Below are 22047 nucleotides of genomic sequence, written 5' to 3'. Positions count from 1 at the left end.
AACTCACTTGATCATGACCTGAGCCGAAGTCAGACGCTTAATCGACCGAGCCACCCAGGCACCCTGACAATTTTCTAGTTTTTAAGGAAAAGGGGAGGCAGACGGTAGAGCACTTTTTACACAAGCCATTTTCCCTAAGAGCTCTGTCGGTCACCATATCTGTCCTGAAATACTGGTAGGCTTCATAGGGTGGTGGGAACAGCAGAAATTGTGTAAGGTTTTCAGAGTTCTGCCAGAGTTACGGGGCATTCGTAAGCTATAGGGAAGTAAATTGACACATTTCATCCACTGCGTCATGGCAAACGGGTACAACTTAGCAGTTGGTTTAATCGTAGACTTTTGGCAAACTTGAGGCACCTGTCCCCATTAGGGTTTGACACAGAGATAGGGAAGAGTCAAAGACTCAAGGCTTTCTAAAGATGTGAATGACTCACCCTGCCCCTTTCTGCAAGGGCCTCCCACCACTTCCTCTGGCTGTAGAGATTCTCAAATGTCCCACAGCCTCTGTGGAGAGGCTCTTTTCCTGACCCATTTCCCAGGCAGGCCAAACAGCAGTTTCACTGTTGCAGTTGCTACTCTGTGGGGTAGAAAACTTACATCTAGGGGCAATGGAATCGGTAACAAATCAAAGGGAGAATAGGATTATTATTGCCTTTTTCAATTTACAGCCTCAAAATTCCAATCAGTGGAATTATTAGTCTTGTTTTCTGAGCCCACCAATTTGTAAACTTCTACCAACAAGCCAGCGTATTTCTTACTAAACAGTATATTTATAGGTTTTTTTTTCCTCCTGACTGGCTCCTCATTTAGTGGGGATGAACAACAAGTATCTCACATCTGTGTAGCACTTTAAGAAATGTGCTCTGTCCTCCAGGGCACATGGGTGGCCCAGTCGATTAAGCATCCAACTTTGCCTCAGGTCGTGATCTCATGGTTCATTGGGCTCTGTGCTGACAGTGCAGAGGCTACTAGGGATTCTCTCTCTCTCTCTTGCCTGCCCCTCCCCCATTCATGCTTTCTCTGTCTCAAAATAAATAAAGATAAAGAAATGTACTCTGTCTTCAAGGCCACAGTGTTCCTTCCCAAAGCAGTCCTAAGATCCTCCCGCCTTCCACACTTAGGGTTCAGTTGTATTTCTTCTGCCCCATGATTCGGTGATTCTCTCCGTGGCTGTTTTCTCTAGCTTTTGCCTCTTCTTTCCATCCACCACTTTTCCACATCAGCTGCTGCCATCCAGTTCCCCACGCAGGTTACCTCTCGCCTTTCTCTCTGTAGTTGCCTACCTGAGTTTTCTCTCTCTGATTACCCTGCCCTTCTCCAGTCTGAGACATCTGCCAGATGGGGCTGGGACACGTGTCACGGGTTGGCAGTCCAGTGGTCACATAGAGCCCACAGGCGTGTTCGGTTTAGCCGTCATGCTACAGACTCACACGGTATTTTAGAAACATTTAGTTACCAACATTTCTAAATCAAGAGAGTTCATGTAGAAATCCCGACTGCCAGACTTGCTTGAAAAATTGGATGATCTGTCAACAGTGAGCTGGGCATTCCTGCATCAGCTCTAGGCTGGAGCCAAATGGCCACTGCCCCCCTTAGACGGCACATTCCACCCAGGCCTGCTCTCTCCTCCCACCTCCCCCATCAATTCTGATTCAGTAGCTTAGGGGTGAGACTTAGGAATCTGTATTTTTAACCAGAACTATCCCTGGGTAGTTCTAACTCAGATGGTCTAGGGGCATATGCTTTTATAAACACAGTTTCCCTTGCTGGCCTTCCTTTAGTTTTGGTTCCAGAATTCCCAGAGAAGGAAGTGAATTGGCCCAGATTAGGGCAGATAGCTTTCCCTCTCCCTGACAAAATGGCAGCCCCTGCAAAACCACGTGGAACTCGGGGAAAGAAGTCATTGCCGGCACAGAGATGCTGGCAGACAACCTCACTCTGTCCTCTGCATTCTCTAGTGCTCCTGACAGGTGTCTGGCTTGTCCTGTGGCCTCCAGCACTGCTAACTCCAGGAAGGCAGGGGCTGCTTCTCAGTCCACTGCGTCTCCCCAGAATTCCCTAGCCCTGGACTTTAGACAGAGGATATACACAAATATCTATTTCTTTTAAACTTTCAGTTAGTTTTCAAAAAGTTATATGGGTAAAAACACAACATGGGTACATGGCTAAAAACACAAACAAAATGAAAGGATGAGTAGTGGAAACTGAATCTTACTCCTAATCTTGACTTCAAGGCCCCTGCCCTTCTTAAAGGAGCCGGTCACTTTGGTGTTTTCATGAAGCTATGGGCCTGTCTAGGGAGACAAGAACCACTTGTAACTTTTTATCCCCCCAAAGGGTCATTTCCTGTTACAGACACACCACATTTTATTGTGCTTTGCAGATACTGCATTTTTTATAAATGGAAGGTTTGTAGCAACCCCGCTTTGAGCAAGTCTGTTGGTATCATTTTCCAAGCAGCATTTCTTCACTTCCTGTCTCTGTGTCACATTTTGACAATTTTCACAATATAGCAAACTTACTCATTATCATTAGATTTGGTATAGTTGTCTACAATCAGTGATTATGACTCCCTGAAAGCTCAGATGATGGTTAGCATTTTTTAGCAATAAAGTATTTTTTATTTAAACATTTTTTAATGTTTATTTTTGAGAGAGAGAGAGAGACAGAGACAGAGTACGAGAGGGAGACACAGAATCTGAAACAGGCTCCAGACTGAGCTGTCAGCACAGAGCCCGACGTGGGGCTTGAACTCATAAACTGCAAGATTGTGACTTGAGCTAAATTTGGATGCTTAACTGACTGAGCCACCCTCCTGCCCCAGCAATAAAGTGTTTTTTAATTAAAGTATATACATTATTTTTAAATAGATTAATGTATAGTGTAAACATAACTTTTATATGCATTGGGAAACCAAAACATTCTTTTGACCCACATTATTGCAATACGTGTCTTATTGTGGTGGTATGAACTGAACCCATATGTCCAGAGTTTGCACATATTGTTTTTTCATTTTACAGTAATGTTGATCGTTCCATATTAGTCATCCTCAAATATGTTGAATATTTAAGTATTCATAAAACCCCTGAATTAATTGGGGAAATGTTAGTATTCTTGTGTTTTGTTTTTGTTTTTTTAAGATTTTAGTTTTAAGTGATCTCTACACGCCTCAGAAATGTTACTATTCTTTTTTATTTTTAATGTTTGTATTTATTTTTGAGAGAGAGAGAGAGAGAGAATGAGCAGGGGGAAGGGCAGAGAGAGAGAGAGAGAGAGAGAGAAAGCCAGGGAGGAACAGAGAGAGGGAGGCAGAGGATCCAAAGCAGGCTCTGCTCCAACAGCAGAGACCCCAAACCGGGGCTCAAACTCATAAACCATGACATCATGATCTGAGCCAAGGTCAGACACTGAACCGACTGAGCCACCCAGGCGCCCCGGAACATTACTATTCTTATCTCAAAATTGGGAAATGGATTGGCTGAAGGATTTTTGCCCCAGGGGTAGGACTAAAAACAAGTTTTCTTATTCCTTCTCTACTTGCTATTCCTACTGTGTTTTGTTCAAATAACATAACATAACATAACATAACATAACATAACATAACATAACATAACATAACATTTATGTTATTTGAAATTGCTATTTATCTGTGTGGTGGAGGCCAGGAACAATTACTTCCCTGATTCACTGCTTATAAACCTGCCTGGAGCTGGGGTAGAGGGTCTCCTCCACACTCACTTGGGAAGTAAGTTTAGGCCTTTACGCCCCACTGCAGTAACAGAGATTCCTTGATGTGAACACTTTGTTGCCACCTTGTGCAAAGTGAATCAGGAAGACTTCAAACTACCATGTTTCTTTCAAATGCTGCAGAGACTGTTACAACAGGAAATAGTGCTTTCAAGCCCCTACTTCCAAAGTTCAAGTTTTATACAATTCCTTGTCATCTGCTATGACCTTTTACCTCCTGTCAGGCAAGACATCAGTCCAGCTCAAGGGGCCAGTTTGTATCTTCAGGATTTACCATAAGACACTGTATATCTTATTGGTGGAAGAATGTTGGAAAGTTGTAGACATAAGACAAAAGTGTGGGATTTTATGGTCTCTCAAGAGGTGAATGCTAGCTTTCACGATACCTTCACAGAAGCCCATTTTATTTGCTAAGAATATAATTCTTGTAGTCGTTTATGTCCTGCCTTCCTCCTGTGAAAAGATGAGTGATGTCTTGAAGTGAATATCTACCGTGATTGTCAAAATAAATGAGGTCCAGTTTTGACAGTTAGAAATTAAATGTTCCCTTTTCTTTTCAGGGACACGTGGCCATCAGGAATCATGAGCAACCCATTTGCACACCTTGTTGAGCCTTTAGATCCTGCACAACCAGGAAAGAAATTCTTCAATTTGAATAAATTGAAGGATTCAAGATATGGTAGGTGCATGGCTCTATGATGTTAATTGTTCTGACAGCAGTTTGAGTCTCGTTTGCATAGTAATTAAGCTATGTAATTAATTAGCCTTTAGGAGATTTGAAAGAGGGAGTAGTAGAAATGGCTGAATGGTCTTGAATTAAGCACACAAACTCACACCTTTTCTTACGTTGCTCATTTTTATGTTAGTAATGATTATATACATCTGACATTTATATAACACTTTATAGTATATAGAGGGTTTATACATATATATCACATCATTTAGTCTGCATAACAACCCCTTGAGGTCATGTTTATAAAATGTTAGAAGTCCTGAGGAAGCTGAGACCCAGAGAGGGTCAATGACATGATCAAGAAACAACAATGTGGGTTAAGAGCAGAGGACAAAAACGTCTTTTTTTTATCCCAAATCCTCTGCTTTTCTACCTTTGCACTCTTGTCTTTTCCAAATAATATTGGTGAATAGTTTCCATAGATCAGGAATGAACATTTCTTTCATAAATAAAATAGTTTTTCTTCTGAACTGTTGTTGTATCCTTGAACCCACTACCAGTAGCCATTCTGCATGGCATGTGGGCTTATATTTCCTTTGAAAGGTGTATGTGACCAAACTTTGGTCTTAATTACATTAGTTGTGAAGAAGTTATTTTCTCATTTCTTGAACACTAGTTTTCATAAGAAATATTACTCTGTGTGTGTGTGTGTGTGTGTGTGTGTGTGTGTGTGTTACTTGCCAGCACATAATATGGTAAATATCTAGGCTAACTTCTTTCATGATGACTTAACAGAAACTATTAATGGAATTCAAGGTAAGGCAATCATTTATTGTGAAAGAATTAACTTTTTCTATTACTGAATGTCTCTTCAACCCATTCAGTATTCTTACATATCGAACTGTTGAAATCAATTTAAATTTACCCTCTTTCCCTGTTGGAAAAATAGTCTGATGCTTCATATCAGGCTTATACGGGGACTGGCTTTAAAATAGCTCTTATATAATGTGTCTCATGACTTGTGTTTATTTTGTTATACTTTTTTCTTTTTTTCTAGAACGCTTACCATTTTCTATCAGAGTTCTCCTGGAGGCAGCCATTCGGAACTGTGATCAATTTTTGGTGAAGAAAAATGACATTGAAAATATCCTAAATTGGAATGTCATGCAGCATAAGAACATAGAAGTGCCGTTTAAGCCTGCCCGCGTCATCCTGCAAGACTTTACGTGAGCCTAATGTCGCTTCACTTCCCTGTTCACTGCCTCCCTTGCCAGCCTTTAAGGAAAGCTTGAATCACACACACACACGCACACACGCTATGACTGTATAATTTATCACCCATTATCCAGACACTTTTGAAAACGAAAGAGGTCTGTTATCCTGGACAGATAGAGATTGTCTCCGACAAGTGGGATGTGTAGTCACTCCACTTCTTCCAGTGGCAAAGGTCATTGTTTTTGGAGATCCTAACCTTAAGTATACTAACAAAAAGTGGAAGAAATAGCATGGAGTAGGGCTATCTTGGAATCTTCTCTCCCTCACATCCTGTCACCCAGATAGCCAGGTTTGAAACAGCTGTCCTTAGAATATCAATATGCTGTGTCCTGAGGGGAGACTTGTAGTTCACAAGGCCTGACCTGTTGCCCTTAAACCTCAGTTCACATCCTGCTATTCCTGGGAGTCTTTATTCCCCATCATGGCCTGTTTTCTGAGATCTTGCCTTTCCATTTTTAACTGATGTTATTTTATTCCTTATAGAGACGAAATTTTACTTTACCAAAGGACAGTCTAGAGGACAAATTTTATACTCAAAATAATAAAAAGGAAGGATTCACAGCATTCTTCTCTGAATTACATCCATTTCTTTAAATTTGGTTGGAGGTTGAAGGTTGGAGGTGAAATCTGTGTATCTTCTATAGGCCTTTGTCACCCACCCCCCCCACGTGAATGGGAATCAGCCATGGCAGTAACAGCCCCAGTGTTAAGTGCACATTTTACCACGGTCTCTATTTAGACCGTATTTGTTGTTAACTTTAATGCAAAATTGCATGTAGAGATACCACTCAGTCATGGTGCTTACTACCAATTTCTGCTCAAGGAAGCATGTTTAGAAACTTCCACTTTTCTAAGGCATCTATTGTTAGCCCCACTGATGAGACTGTCTCGTGGCCAGTATTGTCACTGGAGGCAAAAGGTGAAAAATCTAAGTACACTTGTTTAACAGTTTTGTTTTCTGTTTAATTCTCTCTTTTCTTAGGGGTGTGCCAGCTGTGGTTGACTTTGCGGCAATGCGAGATGCTGTGAAAAAGTTAGGAGGAGATCCAGAGAAAATAAACCCTGTTTGTCCTGCTGATCTTGTAATTGATCACTCCATCCAGGTTGATTTCAACAGAAGGTGAGAGATTAGGATGAAAACTTGGGTTTTTTGTTTTGTGCAGAATCTTGGAGATCAAGTCTTCTTTGTGTGTGTAAGTAAACAAAAGAAGAAAATCTTTAAAAGATGTATTCAGAAAAACTCAAACTTAATACAGATTTTCCAGTGAAGATTTGGGGGGGGGGGTGGGGGGTTATTATGTGTGGTTTTTTTCCTATTCACTTCTTTTGGGGACCAGGCTGAAGGAGAAAGCTCCTGGTGATCACAGAGGCTCAAGAGGGCAAGTGGGAACCCACAATATCTCTTGAGGCTTAGATTAGGGCTGGCAGATTAGAATGCTGTCTATTTGCAATAATATTAAAGCAAGACACACAGTCAAGCCCTAACTCAGGAGTGGGAAGTACACTCCATCTGTTGTAAAAGTAAGTGCAAGATTATACAGCCAGGATTTGGATACAAGCAGGGCAACCAGGTACTGCTAAAAGTCTGATATCTTAACCTAGAAGAATAACTCAATAAAGTTATCATCAACTATGAGTGCAGAAGAAAGAACTATACCACATTCAATGCTGGGAAAATTAGTTACTTGATAGAGCAGGTCCTATGAATTAAAGCATTAATATTTTTTAAATTAAATCATCAAAAACTTTAAAAGAAATATAAGTATGTATATGTCTTGATGAGAAAGATCTTTCTAAATTTAAAAGCAGTAAATGAAGCAAAAAAGGAACAAGGAACTATAGATTTAATGGCTTCAAAGTTAACAGTAAATATCTTTAAAATATTTGCAACAAATACAACAAAGAGCTAATATCTTTAATATATAAACCTTGTGTATAATCCATTAAAAAATCGTAAAACCCAGCAGATAAATGGGTAAAGGAAAGTGGATGTTTCACAATAAAAGGAAAAACAAATGGTAAACACGACATAAATCCTTTTCAACTTTACAAGTAATAAAAAAGTAGATTAAATCCTTGATACCATTTTCTCCTATCAGTAAAGATTAGAAAATAAACATTATTAATTATAAAGGTGTCATGAGGGAGACACTTTTATGTGCTGCTGATCACACTGAATTAGAAATGATGAAGGTAGCGTGTATTAAGATTATTAGAAATCACCATACCTTTCATCCTGGAATTTCCACTTCTGAGCATATCCTTCACAGATACCTGAAATTCAGAAATAGCTTAATGACTACATAGTGTTCATTAAAGCATGATTTATAATATTGAAAACCTAGAAGCATCCTAAACGTCGAACAAAGGAGAATGATTAAATTAAGGTATGTCCTTGAAGTAAATTATTAGGTAACATTTGCTGTTATAATTATAAAGCGTTTAATAACACTTGGAACATACTCATGTCTTAGCTCAATGAGCCAAATATAAATTGCTTGTATGGCGTGATTTCAGCTAGATGAAGAACTATACAGAGATTAAAAGATTGAAAAAAGAGATGCCAAACTGCTAGATGATTTATCTCTGGGATTGTAACTGTTCTTCATTTTCACAATAAGAAGCTATTGGTTTGGTTTATTTATTATTTTTATTTTTAGAGGCAGAGCGCGAGCAGGGGAGGGGCAGAGAGAGAGACAGAGGATCCAAAGCAGGTTCCATGGTGACAGCACAGAGCCCGACATGGGGTTCAAACCCACAAACCACGAGATCACAACCTGAGCTCAAGTCGGACACTTAACTAACTGAGCCACCAGGAGCCCCGGAAGCTATTGTTTTTAAATTAAAAAGTCACTTAAGATAGGAAATAAACCACTCAAAGAGAGAGACAGAAAACTTTATTTGCTTCCTTGGGGACTTAAGTGGGTTCCATACAGCCTCAAGGGAACTGTAGTAGCTGGTCATTCTCAAGTTAATGTCAATATCCAAGCCAGATAAATTCAGGATAAAAAGACATCGGCTTTGTCCCCTGAATTGATGGTTCTTGGAACAGACTGGAGATTCGGCAGCTGTTCGCTTTCCTTTGGACTCTAAACTCATCCTTAGGCAATTTGTCTTTTCTTTTTTTTCCCTCCTTGAATCACATGAGCTCAATTTAATAGTTTGGTGTCAAAGGGAAGAATAAGAAGTACATGGATAGAATGTTACTCTATTGAGGGTAAGGATATTTCCTAACACCCCACTTCAGAAGTTATAAAAGTAGCCTCGCAAAATCATTGGCAACTTTATCTTTCCTGAAGATTCTCACTGATGTTGATAATTTACCTTTATTTCACTACCTGCAAGGGGAAAGTACTGGTGGAGATAGAATTGTAATTGTTTTAATGTCTGAAGTCTTTTGACTGAAAATTCAAAGAGCTCCTGGCTATTATTAAGCAGTTAATGAATCTGAGTCATCACCAAGTTCACTGTGATTTTTTTTTCCTTGAGACCCATCAACTCTGATTTCAATTTTTTATGGACCCTTTACATGTATACCGTAGTACTGAAAACATTATTATAAAAACAGCAAAGTCCAAGGGGGAACTTTGATCCAAATTGATATGCAAATCTGGCAAACACTTTTTTTTCTTTTTTGTAATTAAAGAGAACATTTCTGTTAGAAGTATTTTCATTGGTGGTGTTTTGTTTTTATTGCTTGAGTTTGGTTTTGCAATTTGACCTCCCAGGCTCTTTCCTCATTTTTGTAAGGAATTAAATGTGATATGTCTCAACTTCTGTGGAACTGTGTGCTGTGGGCTTATTTCCAGCTATTTCCAGAAATGAACTCAAAAAACTGTGGCAGGGTGCTGGGATGATAAAGGTTCTCGTTTAAATATTTCCGAGCTCTTTGCCTTGCTTGAATAATAATTGGCCACACACCATTTTTAGGAATGGAGGGTCTAGCTAACTCATTATTGTAAAATTACAATAATTATTCAAAGTTACCTCAAAAATAACCTTTTCTTTTTAAAATCCCAACAAGAATATCAAAACAACTTCTGACCAGATTTCATGAGTGTGGAAGCTCTCTCCTCTGTAAATAACTATAAATAACTCTGTAAATAAGTTTGTGAATTTCTGGAGTACCATTAAATGTAATAGAAACTTTGATATACGTCCAAATCTGAATTCAAATTACATAACTAGGGAGAAATTTCCTCTTTAGTCATATTCAGAAACTTTATTAAAAGCTCAGTAGATTGGTGAATTCAGGGAACTTCTGAGTTCAAATTCAAATTCTAGGTCTGTTCATTCATCCCAGTAACTAGAACTGTTCATTGAGCCAAGGTTAGAATAAAAAAAGTTTTGTTTTAAATAGTAAATAGGTTTTTACCTAGAGTTAACCTATCTTAAAACAGCCTGAGCATGTCTGGCTTCTGCTTGTCCTGTGAATATGTCATTTATGTCACACTGGCGCCCCAGAATTCTCTGGGGTGAACGTTCCCCTCCCAACCCTGCTTCTGCTGTGAGAGGCTCTGTTGTCCTTCCGCTGCTGGAGACATGAGGGGGAGGAACCCTGACTGGGTGTCCACAAGTGCTCTGAGTAGAAGAGCCACGGGCACCAGACACAGGGCCACACAGGGAGTCTGGAGAGTTCGGCCAGCGTTATCACTTGATCCAGGGTGCAGACCAGGGAGGGAAGAGCTGGAAAAGGCACGGAGAGAATACAGGAGAGAATAGAGGGTGCAAAGTCATGAGGGAAGTGAGGTTTGGGAGAATATGAGGGCTTCAGCATGGCTGAAGTTAAAGTTTGAACCAGGCGATAGGAGAGGGATTATAAAGGAAGTTTGAGAGGTGGCTGGGTGGCTCAGTAATTTAAGTGTCCTTACTCTTAATTTTGGCTCAGGTCATGATCTCACAGTTAGCGGGTTCCAGCCCCACATCGGGCCCTGTGCTGACAGTGTGGAGCCTGCTAGGGATTCATTCTCTCTCTCTCTCTCTCTCTCTCTCTCTCTCTCTCTCTCTGCCCTTCCTCTGCTCTCTCTCAGTCTTTCAAATAAATAAAGTCTTTTAAACAAGGAAATTTGAGGTTACACTGAAAAACTTCATTTTTTTAAAATTTTCTTTTTAATGTTTATTTATTTATTGAGAGAGAGAGCAAGCCAGGGAGGGAAACAGAGAGAGAGAGAGAGAGAGAGAGAGCATGCATCCCAAGCCAGCTTTGGGCTGTCAGCACAGAGCTGGATACGGGGCTCAAACTCATGAACTGTGAGATAATGACCTGAGCCAAAACCAAGAGTCAGTCATTTAGCTAACTGAGCCACTCAGACGCCCTTGAAGAACTTTGTGTTTTATTTAGGGAAGAGATTTGTACTTTACTGAGAAATGGGAAGCCATTGGCAGGTTCAAGATGGGTCATGATAATCTATGTTTTAGAAAATGGATGCTGGCGATGGTATAAAGGTAGGTTGAAGAGACTGACAGAGGAGCCAGTTAGGCCTTTTCTGGAGTAAATGCTTGGATAGTTGTAGATACTAAGTGGCAGGAGGGGAAGTCAGTCACTAGATGATACAGACAGATGGGGACGGGGATGAGGATGAGGTTCAGGAAGCAAGCTCATGTGTTAGGGTGTGACCCGTTGAGTATGTGGTGCCTGAGGTGTTCCTGATGTAGATAGATGCCTGGGATACATTGGAAATGTGGACCCGGACCTGAAGAGACAGGTGGGAGTCAGAGGGATGGAGCCCTCAGTGTACTGGTAAGAAGGTGGAAACGAGTGCCTAAAGGAGTAGCTGTACTGGTCCAGAGGATCCAGAGGCTCTGTCCTTCCAGGGTAACACATTTGTCCTGCCTTGTTCCCCTACATCACCATCTCCTTTCTCTATTTCTACCTTCTGCTTTTCTCTCATGCATACACACACTCACAGACATTCATATAGTACATCAGGGATCACCTTTTTTTGTAAAGGGCCAGTAGTAAATATTTTAGGTTTTGCTGCCTACACACTGTCTCTGCTCACATATCCTTTTGTTTTCAACCTTTAAAAATGTAAAAATTATTGCTTGCTTCAGGGCGAAACCTATACAGACATTGGGCTGGATTTGGCCCGCGGAGTTTGTGGACCCCTGCTGTAAGACACCCTCAGGAATTGATTCCTTTAAAGCAACTGACACTTAACCTTGGAGAATATACACATCAGGAGAAAGAAGTCAGTGTCGTAACTGAGTGTGTAAATGTGTAAACTGAGTAAATGCTAAGTGCTTGCAGCCCTTTTCTTCCCAAGGAGCACCTACCTGTCTTTATCGGGCTGACTCTTCTTCATCCTTCAGACTGGATCGGTGTCATTTTCCTCTCGAAGGCATTCCCGACCCCAGTCTGAGTGTGTGACCCTATCTGAGTGTTCCCCTGGCACTCTGTATTTCCTGTATCATGGCATGATGGTCACACTCCCGTAATTGCCTGGTTGTTTCTCTGTATCGCTCACCAGGCTCTGGGCACCAAGTGGGCAGTGCATTGGCCGCTGTTGCATGCTTGTTTTCCCAGCAAGTGGCAAGGACGGGCTCTGTGGATCACTAATAAGTGAGGAAGAGGGTGGATGAGAAGTAGAGCACGGCGGTTAGGGGAGAGGCCCCAGGCCCGTCAGACCTGGGCTCAGATGATGGCTCTGCAAGTGTCCAATGTCTGGCCTTGGACAATTTAGCTAACCTTTCTGCACTTTGGCTCCTGCTGTTACTATGATTGTGGTGGTGGTGGTCAGTACCACCACCAGACTGCTGCTGCAGTCTCTGCAGCTACTACTCCAGGAAGGCCGCGTGGCGTAGGGATTCAGAGGCCTCCAGTTCATTTCCAGCTCCACCATTTACTAGCTGTGTGGTCTTGAGCAATTTTCTTAACTTCTCTGGTCTCAGTTTCCTCTTTTGAAAGATGTGGCTGATTGTTGCATCAAACCCAAAGGGTTAAACTGTGGAGACAGAAAATAAATTTTAAGTTTAGAAGAGTGGTGGCTTCCTAGTAAAGTCAGTAGGTGTTTACTATTAATGAATGAAGTCTGACTTGGATCTTAGCTATTAATTTTACCGCCCTTCCCTGGGTTCACTCAATCCATGATATACAGTTTATGAGTGCCTTCTGTGCCCAAACCTGTGAAGTTGTAACTATGAGTTGTTCTACTTTGACTCAAGACGTATGTAATTTGAATATAAAAATCCTGGAAGAGCTTCTTGGTTCCCTGTTCTGCCTGTGTCTTTCCTATTGGGGACTGAATGACTTTGAGTAAACTCCAGCATATAATCCGTGCTTTATAGATACTCTTGGGTGGCACCATCCTCCTCAGAAACCTCTCCGGGAGCTAGGAGACTGATTTTATAAAGGCCTGTGCCTCCTGGCATCGCTGTTTCGCTGTCTCCCAACATAAACAGATGAAAATGCCAGCCCGGACCAGGCTCGGCTCAGAGAGGTGTCATAACAAGGAGAGGCAGGACGAAGTACAGAGACCAAGGTCCTTTAAATCTCTCAGCTGCTGTTGTCGTCATAAATGTCCAGACACTGTTCCTAAAAGTCAGGCTGTGTGACTAGACTAGCTATAACTTGAATTCGCTTAATGTTTGTTACTCACCGTGTTTAAAGGTATTATAGAGATCAATTGAACCAAATAATAATTACACTTTTTACTTTTTCTGATTACCTCTCATTTCCCATGTAAATAAACGCATCGGTATCACCCAACAAGGCCACAGATGAAATTGCCAGTTGATTTCTTTATCACTGAGAAGTCTGACCGGTAACATTTTAAGCCTTAAAATTTATACATTCAGCTTTTCTCTCTGACAGGGCAGACAGTTTACAGAAGAATCAAGACCTGGAATTTGAAAGAAATAGAGAACGGTTTGAATTTTTAAAGGTATGGGCGGAGTTTGCTTCCATTGGCTGGTTGTTTATAAACGCGGGTACGAGGGGGAGGTGCCAAGGAGCTGGGCTGCACGGAAGTGCATCGGATATTCATTGTGTTCTTTCCGGTCCATCCTAGTGGGGTTCTCAGGCTTTTCGCAACATGCGGATTATACCCCCTGGCTCAGGAATCATCCACCAGGTGAATCTGGAGTATTTGGCAAGAGTGGTATTTGATCACGATGGCTATTATTACCCAGACAGCCTTGTGGGCACGGATTCGCACACTACCATGATTGATGGTTTGGGAGTTCTTGGCTGGGGTGAGTATTGTTGCAGGTTCCTCTTCCACACACGCTGTTCTGTAGTGTGTAGCCTAATTCACACTGATCCCGTTATAACATCCCAGTAGCACGACTTTGTGTGACCACACATATCAGAGAGACATTTTTGTCTGCTTTATTTACGGTTGGATTTCCAGTGCCTAGAAAAGCACGTCACAGGTACTCAATAATAATGTTTGGAAGAACGAACTGGAGCTGTTTGTTAAAAATGGAGACTCCGGAACCCCACTTTCCACTTGGTATAGAACCAAAGGGATTGTGATACTACTGTTTTGGGGACCACACTCTGAGAAGTGCTTATAAAAATTCTGTAGAGGGAAACAGAAAAAGATAACTACTCATTACAGGATCCAAATCTACACTAGGAAGACATTGTAATGGGGTTGAATTATGCCTGAGGGATATAGTAAGGCATGCTGAAAGCATTCTTCTGCCCTGCCTTTCTTGCAGGAGTGGGTGGTATCGAAGCAGAGGCAGTCATGCTGGGTCAGCCAATCAGTATGGTGCTTCCCCAGGTGATCGGCTACAGGCTGATGGGAAATCCCCACCCTCTGGTGACATCCACTGACATTGTGCTCACCATTACCAAGGTAACAGCTTGCCCCCTCTTCCATGGTCTTGGGCAGTCACAGTGACGGGAGGAAATACATGCTGGCGTCCATCTTGGTTTCTCTGTGCACTAGGAAACAGTATGTTGATGATTTTTAAAAAGAGATGAGGAGAGGGTTCTTTGTTAAGTTTTAGATAATTATGTTCATTTTACTCTTCCATGGCTGCATGGATCCTTTTCTTTAAAAGGGTATTTAGAAATTGTGAAATAGTTCAGACACACAGAAGTTAAAATGACTTTGGCATGCACCACCACCCAGAACTAACAGTTCGTAACATTTTGCCCCCTTTGCTTCAGAGCCCTCTCTGTATGTATACTTTTTATGAGATAAAATGGGATATTTATGGCTAAAGCCATCCTCCACATTCTTAGAAATAATGGCTATCCTAACGTTCCAAGACTCATTCCCAAGCATGTGTTTATACTGTGACTACGTTTTCTCACATGGTTCTTCTTTATATGTAAATAGCAAACTGCTTCTATGAATTTAATGTCTAACTTGTTTAATTCCCTTCTGTGTATTCTAAATTACAACAGATGTTTCTCCAAGCTGGAAATACTCCTTTTTTTTTCTTTTTCCTTAGCTTTTGCAAGAAATAATGGTTTTTTTTTTGTGATTTGCTTGCTTTGCAAAAAGAAGGCAGTTTCATTTTGAAAGATTATTAGAAAAGTGATGGTTTTTTATTATCACAGACATTTTTTTCTGGTTGTACAGTTTGGAGGCTTGGAGTGTTAGGGATGGCCACTATCCTGTTAAAGGCCAAAGATGTTTCTCTTTAATCTTTATGGAATTTGGAATCACATTTCTTTGAACACTGTAGCTTTTTTGAGAAGTCTGTGCATTATTCTTTAAATGTAGAATAATATAGGTCTTGCCCACAGAATTTGGCAGAATCCCACATAACCAAAAGAGCCTGACGGTTGTCCACACAGTTCATGAAACTGGCTTCGTGCAGGGCCACGTCAGTCACTGAGGCCCCAGCCCTGGCTGATGGCGTGTATGGAAAATATATGGGAGTCAGACTGTCTAGATCTTTTGGTTACATTTGACTTGTACCTCTGTTCAGGAAATTTGTTCATTATACCCTTGAAAATAATCCATTTACTTATCCGCTTAACTAGTGCAAGACCATTTAGGTTGAAAGAAAGTATTTAATTTTTAGCACTTCCAGTGATCTCCTTAGAGAGAAAAAGCCCTTCTCATTTTGGAAAACTTTTATTAATGTTGATATTTGTGATTTGGGCGTTAACTTTTTCTTTTTTTTCTTTTTATAATATTTATTTTGACATCATTTTATTTTTTTATTTAATTATTTTTTAAATTTACATCCAAGTTAGCTAGCATATAGTGCAACAGTGATTTCAGGAGTAGATTCCTCAATACCCCTTACCCATTTAACCCCTCCTGCCTCCAAAAACCCCTCCAGTAACCCTCTGGTTGTTCTCCGTATTTAAGCCTCTCTTATGTTTTGTCTTCCTCCCTGTCTTTATATTATTTTTGCTTCCCTTTCCTTGTGTTCATCTGTTCTGTGTCTTAAAATCCTTATATGCGTGAAGTCATATGATATTTGTCTTTCTCTGACTAATTTCACTTAGCATAATACCCTCTAGTTCCATCCACGTAGTCGCAAATGGCAAGACTTCATTCTTTTTGATTGCTGAGTAATACTCCATTGTGTGTGTGTGTGTGTGTGTGTGTGTGTGTGTGTGTATACACCACATCACCTTTATCCATTCATCTATCAGTGGACATTTGGGCTCTTTCCATACTTTGGCTATTGTTGATAGCGCTGCTATAAGCATTGGGGTGCATGTGTCCCCTCAAAACAGCACACCTGTATCCCGTGGATAAATGCCTATTAGTGCAATTGCTGGGTCATAGGGTAGTTCTATTTTTAATTTTTTGAGGAACTTCCACACTGTTTTCCAGAGTGGCTGCACCAGTTTGCATTCCCACCAACAATGCAAAAGAGATCCTTTCTCTCCACATCCTCACCAACATCTGTTGTTGCCTGAGTTAATGTTAGCCATTCTGACAGGTATGAGGTGGTATCTCATTGTGGTTTTGATTTGTATTTCCCTGATGATGAGTGATGTTGAGCATTTTTTCATGTGTCGGTTGGCCATCTGGATGTCTTCTTTGGAAAAGTGTCTATTCATGTCTCTTGCCCATTTCTTCACTGGATTATTTGTTTTTTAGGTGTTGAGTTTGATAAGTTCTTTATGGATTTTGGATACTAACCCTTTATCTAATATGTCATTTGCAAGTATCTTTTCCCGTTCTGTCGGTTGCCTTTTAGTTTTGCTGATTGTTTCCTTCACTGTACAGAAGCTTTTTATTTTGATGAGGTCCCAATAGTTCATTTTTGCTTTTGTTCCCCTTGCCTCTGGAGACATGTTGAGTAAGAAGTTGCTGCAGCCAGGGTCAAAGAGGTTTCTGCCCGCTTTCTCCTCGAGGATTTTGACGGCTTCCTGTCTTACATTTAGGTCTTTCATCCATTTTGAGTTTATTTTTGTGAATGGTGTAAGAAAGTGGTCCAAGTTCATTCTTTTGCATGTCGCTGTCCAGTTTTCCCAGCACCACTTGCTAAAGAGACTGTCTTTCGTGCTTTGTCAAAGATTAGTTGGCCATAGGTTTGTGGGTCCATTTGTGGGTTCTCTATTCTGTTCCATTGATCTGAGTGTCTGTTTTTGTGCCAGTACCATACTGTCTTGATTACAGCTTTGTAATACAACTTGAAGTCTGGGATTTTGATGCCTCCAGCTTTGGTTTTCTTTTTCAAGATTGCTTTGGCTATTCGGGGTCTTTTCTAGTTCCATACAAATTTTAGGATTGTTTGTTCTAGCTCTGTGAAGAATGCTGGTGTTATTTTGATAGGGATTACCTTGAATATGTAGATTGCTTTGGGTAGTATTGACATTTTAACAATATTTGTTCTTCCTATCCAGGAGCATGGAATATTTTTCCATTTTTTTGTGTCTTCTTCAATCTCTTTCATAAGCTTGCTATAGTTTTCAGTGTAGACATCATTTAGATTTACAGGAGAGTTGATGTAAAGAATACAGGGAGTTTCTGTTACCTTTCTTCCAACTGCCCCAAACGTTAACATCTCACATAACCGTGGTACATGAAATCAAAATGAAGAATGTGGGTCCAACACTGCTAATGAAACAAGTAACTTCACCAGTGTTTTCAGTAATGACCCTTTTCTGTTCTAGGATTCAATCCAAGATTCCACACTGTATATAGTTAACATTACTTTTTAAATTTTATTTCTTACAGTAATCAAAAATATGTTGGGCCACGTCATTGTTTGTGTTTACGTACCAGGCTAGTTTATAAGAATTGTAAGGAGCTAGTTCTGCATTTTAAATGTGGGCTGTCAAGTCTCAGACTTTTCTGTTGTTTTGCTGCCTAGCACCTGCGTCAGGTTGGGGTAGTGGGCAAATTTGTCGAGTTCTTCGGGCCGGGAGTAGCCCAATTGTCCATTGCCGACCGAGCTACTATTGCGAACATGTGTCCAGAGTACGGGGCGACTGCTGCGTTTTTCCCAGTTGATGAAGTTAGTATCAAGTACCTGGTGCAGACAGGTAAGTGCAGAACCGCGAAGGCAGAAGCCCTTCGTAAAGTTTCGTAGAACTCTGGGGATTGGAGAACTGCCTTATGCCTCTGTCCCTTGGAGTGCACAGGGTCAGACTTACGGTGTTTCCCCTTTTCTCTGTAGAGTCAGAATGGTTGTTGGGATTTCAGAAGATATAAGACAGACACTGTATGGCCAGTAGAAAGAGCTCAGGTGTTCTGGAATCCAAGTTATTCATGCTGGTCTCTACTTCTAGTTATTTGACAGGAAACAAGGGATCTTAGTAATGAGAACAGCTGTCATGTGCTGGGCACTTGCTATGTATTTGCTCTCACCCTCTTCACAGATCTGGGGTAGATTGATAGATGAGTTCATTAAACTAATCGGAGAGAAGACTGAGGATCAGAGAGAGATGTAGGGTATATATCCAAAGCCAATAAGTAATGGAGCTAGAATCCAAAGCTGAGGCTCCAGACAGGACAGCATTCCAGGACACCTCTGTCTGGGCTGTCCCAAAGGTAAAATGAAAGACCGCATATGAGGGCATCTTGAAATGTTGGCAGTTTCTTGACTCTATATGTATTTGTTTAGAGATTTGACTTGAACTTGGAGAAAGGTTGTTTGTTTTTTTTTAATTTTTCAAATTTATTTTTAAAATATTCAGTCATTTATTTAACACATTATCAACATCTGATCTAGGTGTCAGAGATACAGCAGTGACCAACATGATGTCTCTGCCCTCGTGGAGTTTCCATTCCAGTGAGGGAGACAGGCATGAACAAATAAATAAATGCATACGTATGTATATAAGAGAATGAGGAAAAAGGCAGGGGAGGTGTTGAAGTAGCTGAAGGGTGCTAATTTATATATCGGAAGGTCAGCCAGGGCTCCTGAAAGCAGTTTGAAGAGATGCTTAAGTGAAGTGGGGGACAAGCAGTGGGAAGTGGTGGAGAAGGCATTTTCCAGACAGAGGAACCCAAGTACAGCAACTCAAGACGGGACGGTCTCCGTGTGTTCAGACAACAGCCGAGAGGGTGGGGGGGCCTTTGTGGCTGGAGCCCAAGGTCAAGGCCATGGGAGGGGAGGTCAGGGACCAGATCCACACAGGGGCTTGCAGGCCCTAGTGGACAGTTAGAAATTTATTTTAAATTCTAAATGTTCTAGGAAGCCACCGGGTCATTTTGAGCAAGAAGATCACATGAAACAATTTTATTTTTGATGGCTCATCCTATGTGGCAGAGGTGGAAGGGACCTTTGGTTTTCCAAATGACTTTTTTTATTTTTTAAAACATTTTTTAGTGTTTATTTATTTTTGAGAGAGACAGAGCACGAGCAGGGGAGGGGCAGAGAGAGAAGGAGACACAGAATCCGAAGCAGGCTCCAGGCTCTGAGCTGTCAGCACAGAGCCCGATGCGGGGCTCGAACCCACAAACCATGAGATCATGACCTGAGCTGAAGTCAGACGCCTTAACCGACTGAGCCATCCAGGCACCCCCCAAATGACTTTTAAAATTACAACTGAGTTATTAAGGAGAAAAGAACAGACAGACTTGGGCCTTCTCATCAGTATCCAGTGTTTACTATTGAAAGGTTCTAATGGCTGATGTTCCTTTTGAGATATCAGGAACAGCAGGCATCAAAGGTAAAGGCTGGTCAAGGTAAAGGCAAACGCAAGGACGGGGCAAATGCACACACACCTCATCATGAGGGTTTGTGAGATGTTTACAGACTTCAAGTTTCATCCAGGTCTTCTCCCTGATTGTCCTGAGGAAAACCCTCTGGAAGTAGTTAATATTGTGATAAAAAGTAGTCTTTTTAAAATGTTTTTATTACATATAACCGTATTGAAATTGATTGATATCTCCCTTACTCCCCAAAAAGTTGAAGTGAAAAAGAGGTAGAAATAAAAGAACAGAAGAAATGGTTGAGGGAATTGACCGAGAGAAGGGAAGGGTTGACGGGGAGGAAAAAGAGGGGAAAGCTGCAAAATACACCCAGAGATCAGATTCATTTCTGTAGCTGTAGAGGTGGCCACCAAGCTGCTTAGTGATCTGGCACCAAATTTGCCACATCTAGTGCATTGAAACAAACATACTGCTTCAGAGAAGTAGAGCCCTTTCTCACGCTGAAAGCTAAGAGAGTTTTCTTCTGTGCATCTTCGGGAAGAGGATGGCTGGGTTGTACCAAACGTGATAGATACATACATTAATGAAGCTCAGCCATCTTTTAGGAGGTCCAGGCTGAAAGCGGGTAACTTTTACAATCCAGTTAAAACAAACAGGCAAATAAACAGGCTCATCTATCATGGTCCAAGAATCAAGCTCTCAAACAGTCTTACTTAACTGTCAGAGAAATGAGTGGAATGTGTGCCCATTGGGTATTGCTCCGTGAATATTGTCATCTACAGTCAGGATCTAGATAAAACAGCAGAGAGGCACCTGGCTGGCTCATCGGTAGAGCATGTGACTCTTGATCTCGGGGTTGTAAGTTGGAGTCCCATGTTGGGTGTAGAGATTACTTGAAAATAAAATGTTAAAAAAAAAAAAAAGAAAAAAAGATACAGCCGAGTATTGAGGGTCATATTCCATTAGGAGTTAAGACTTGGGACTTTAGAGTCTTGAGCCACTATTTCCTTATCTAGAACTTGTCTCATAAGGTAAGGATAAAGATTAGAGATGGAGATGATACATTTAAAATGTTTAGCACATAGTGCTGGCAGACGCGAAGTTCTCAGAGCTGGTGGCAGCTTGAGAGGATTGCTATTTTCACAAGACTAATGTGGAGTGCTGAGTCTGGTCACTTGAAGGCAGAGGCTTCGGTGTGCTTTAACAGTTAACTAAGCCTTAGGTCCTCTGAATGAAGGACAGTGACCAAAGAGAGGAGAGTACTTACAGATAGGACTAGAATCTTCTTCAGCACATAGTCCAGATCAGTTCATGGCCCCTGATAAACAGCAGCATCACCCAGAGAGTCAAAACGTTAGACTGAATGTTGAAATTGAAGCAAAGCTTTTGGGTGGGTGGGTGGGTGGGTGTGTGTGTGTGTGTGTGTGTGTGTTGCACCTGACTTCTCTAATTGCTGGCAGAGGCTTTAGTTTCACCAGGAAATATTAACACCTGTTACTTGTTATTTCTTAAAATGCCCACTTAGGTCGTGATGAAGAAAAAGTAAAGCAAATGAAAAAGTATCTTCAAGCTGTAGGAATGTTTCGGGATTTCAGTAACCTCTCTCAAGACCCAGAGTTTGCCCAGGTATGAGAGCACCTTTCACCAAGTGTGTGTTTCCTCTTCCTTGAGCCTGTCATTTCAGTTGTGTGTGTTTTTTCTTAGGAGGTGAACTTGTAGGAAATTAGTCACTGCCAAGTCATCACAGAAGAACAACATGTTAAAAGGCTGAAAAAAATCAAAAAGATAAGGAATTGTAAACGTAAAATAACTTCTTCCATTCCTCCTGGCCATTAGGCTGAGTGTGCGCCCCCTTTCTGACCTACCCATTTACTCCTCTAAGGTGAAAAACCTTTGAAGAAGGCCTTTGCCAGAGGGAGTAAGGCTGTTTAAAGGCTAAGCTCATTGTTATTATAGATGGAAAAGAAATGGAGGTCAGGTGTAGCAATTAGTTCTGATTTATCCAGTGACTTACCTTCATTCATTTTCTCAGGTGCAAACTGATTCCCAATTTTTCTTTTCAAGAAAGCCCGGAGGGTAACCTGGATAGAGGCCCCTGGTTTTGTTTCATAGTACACCGAGAGAAGGAAATATGCACTTAGACCAAGGCCCATTTCCTGGCATTGATGACTGAGTGGCCGCATCCTACCAATTCATTTTAGCAAAAAGCACAATGGTGTATGTATCATTTTAGAATAAACCCATCTCAAACTAAGCTAAGCCTTAAAAAGAGTGTAGGAGCTGCTTTGGAAAGGTGGATGCATAAAAGACACCAGCCAGCAG

General features: G+C 41.1%; 1 protein-coding gene across 1 annotated transcript in view; it reads left to right on the top strand.

Moving 5' to 3' along the window:
• The window catches only part of ACO1 (aconitase 1), a 65871-nt gene that overhangs the window by 21377 nt on the left and 22447 nt on the right, over positions 1-22047 (top strand). Inside the window, exons 2-9 of the mRNA XM_027039276.2 lie at positions 4308-4426; positions 5478-5646; positions 6678-6815; positions 13509-13578; positions 13705-13888; positions 14360-14499; positions 17939-18110; positions 21251-21351. Of these exons, the coding sequence (XP_026895077.1) occupies positions 4330-4426; positions 5478-5646; positions 6678-6815; positions 13509-13578; positions 13705-13888; positions 14360-14499; positions 17939-18110; positions 21251-21351 (1071 nt within the window). The 5' untranslated portion in view covers positions 4308-4329. The remainder of the gene's footprint in view (positions 1-4307; positions 4427-5477; positions 5647-6677; positions 6816-13508; positions 13579-13704; positions 13889-14359; positions 14500-17938; positions 18111-21250; positions 21352-22047) is intronic.

The sequence above is a fragment of the Acinonyx jubatus genome, chromosome D4 (assembly GCF_027475565.1).
Source record: "Acinonyx jubatus isolate Ajub_Pintada_27869175 chromosome D4, VMU_Ajub_asm_v1.0, whole genome shotgun sequence".
Taxonomy (NCBI): Eukaryota; Metazoa; Chordata; class Mammalia; order Carnivora; family Felidae; genus Acinonyx; species Acinonyx jubatus.
This window is presented reverse-complemented; position numbering and strand designations above follow the sequence as displayed.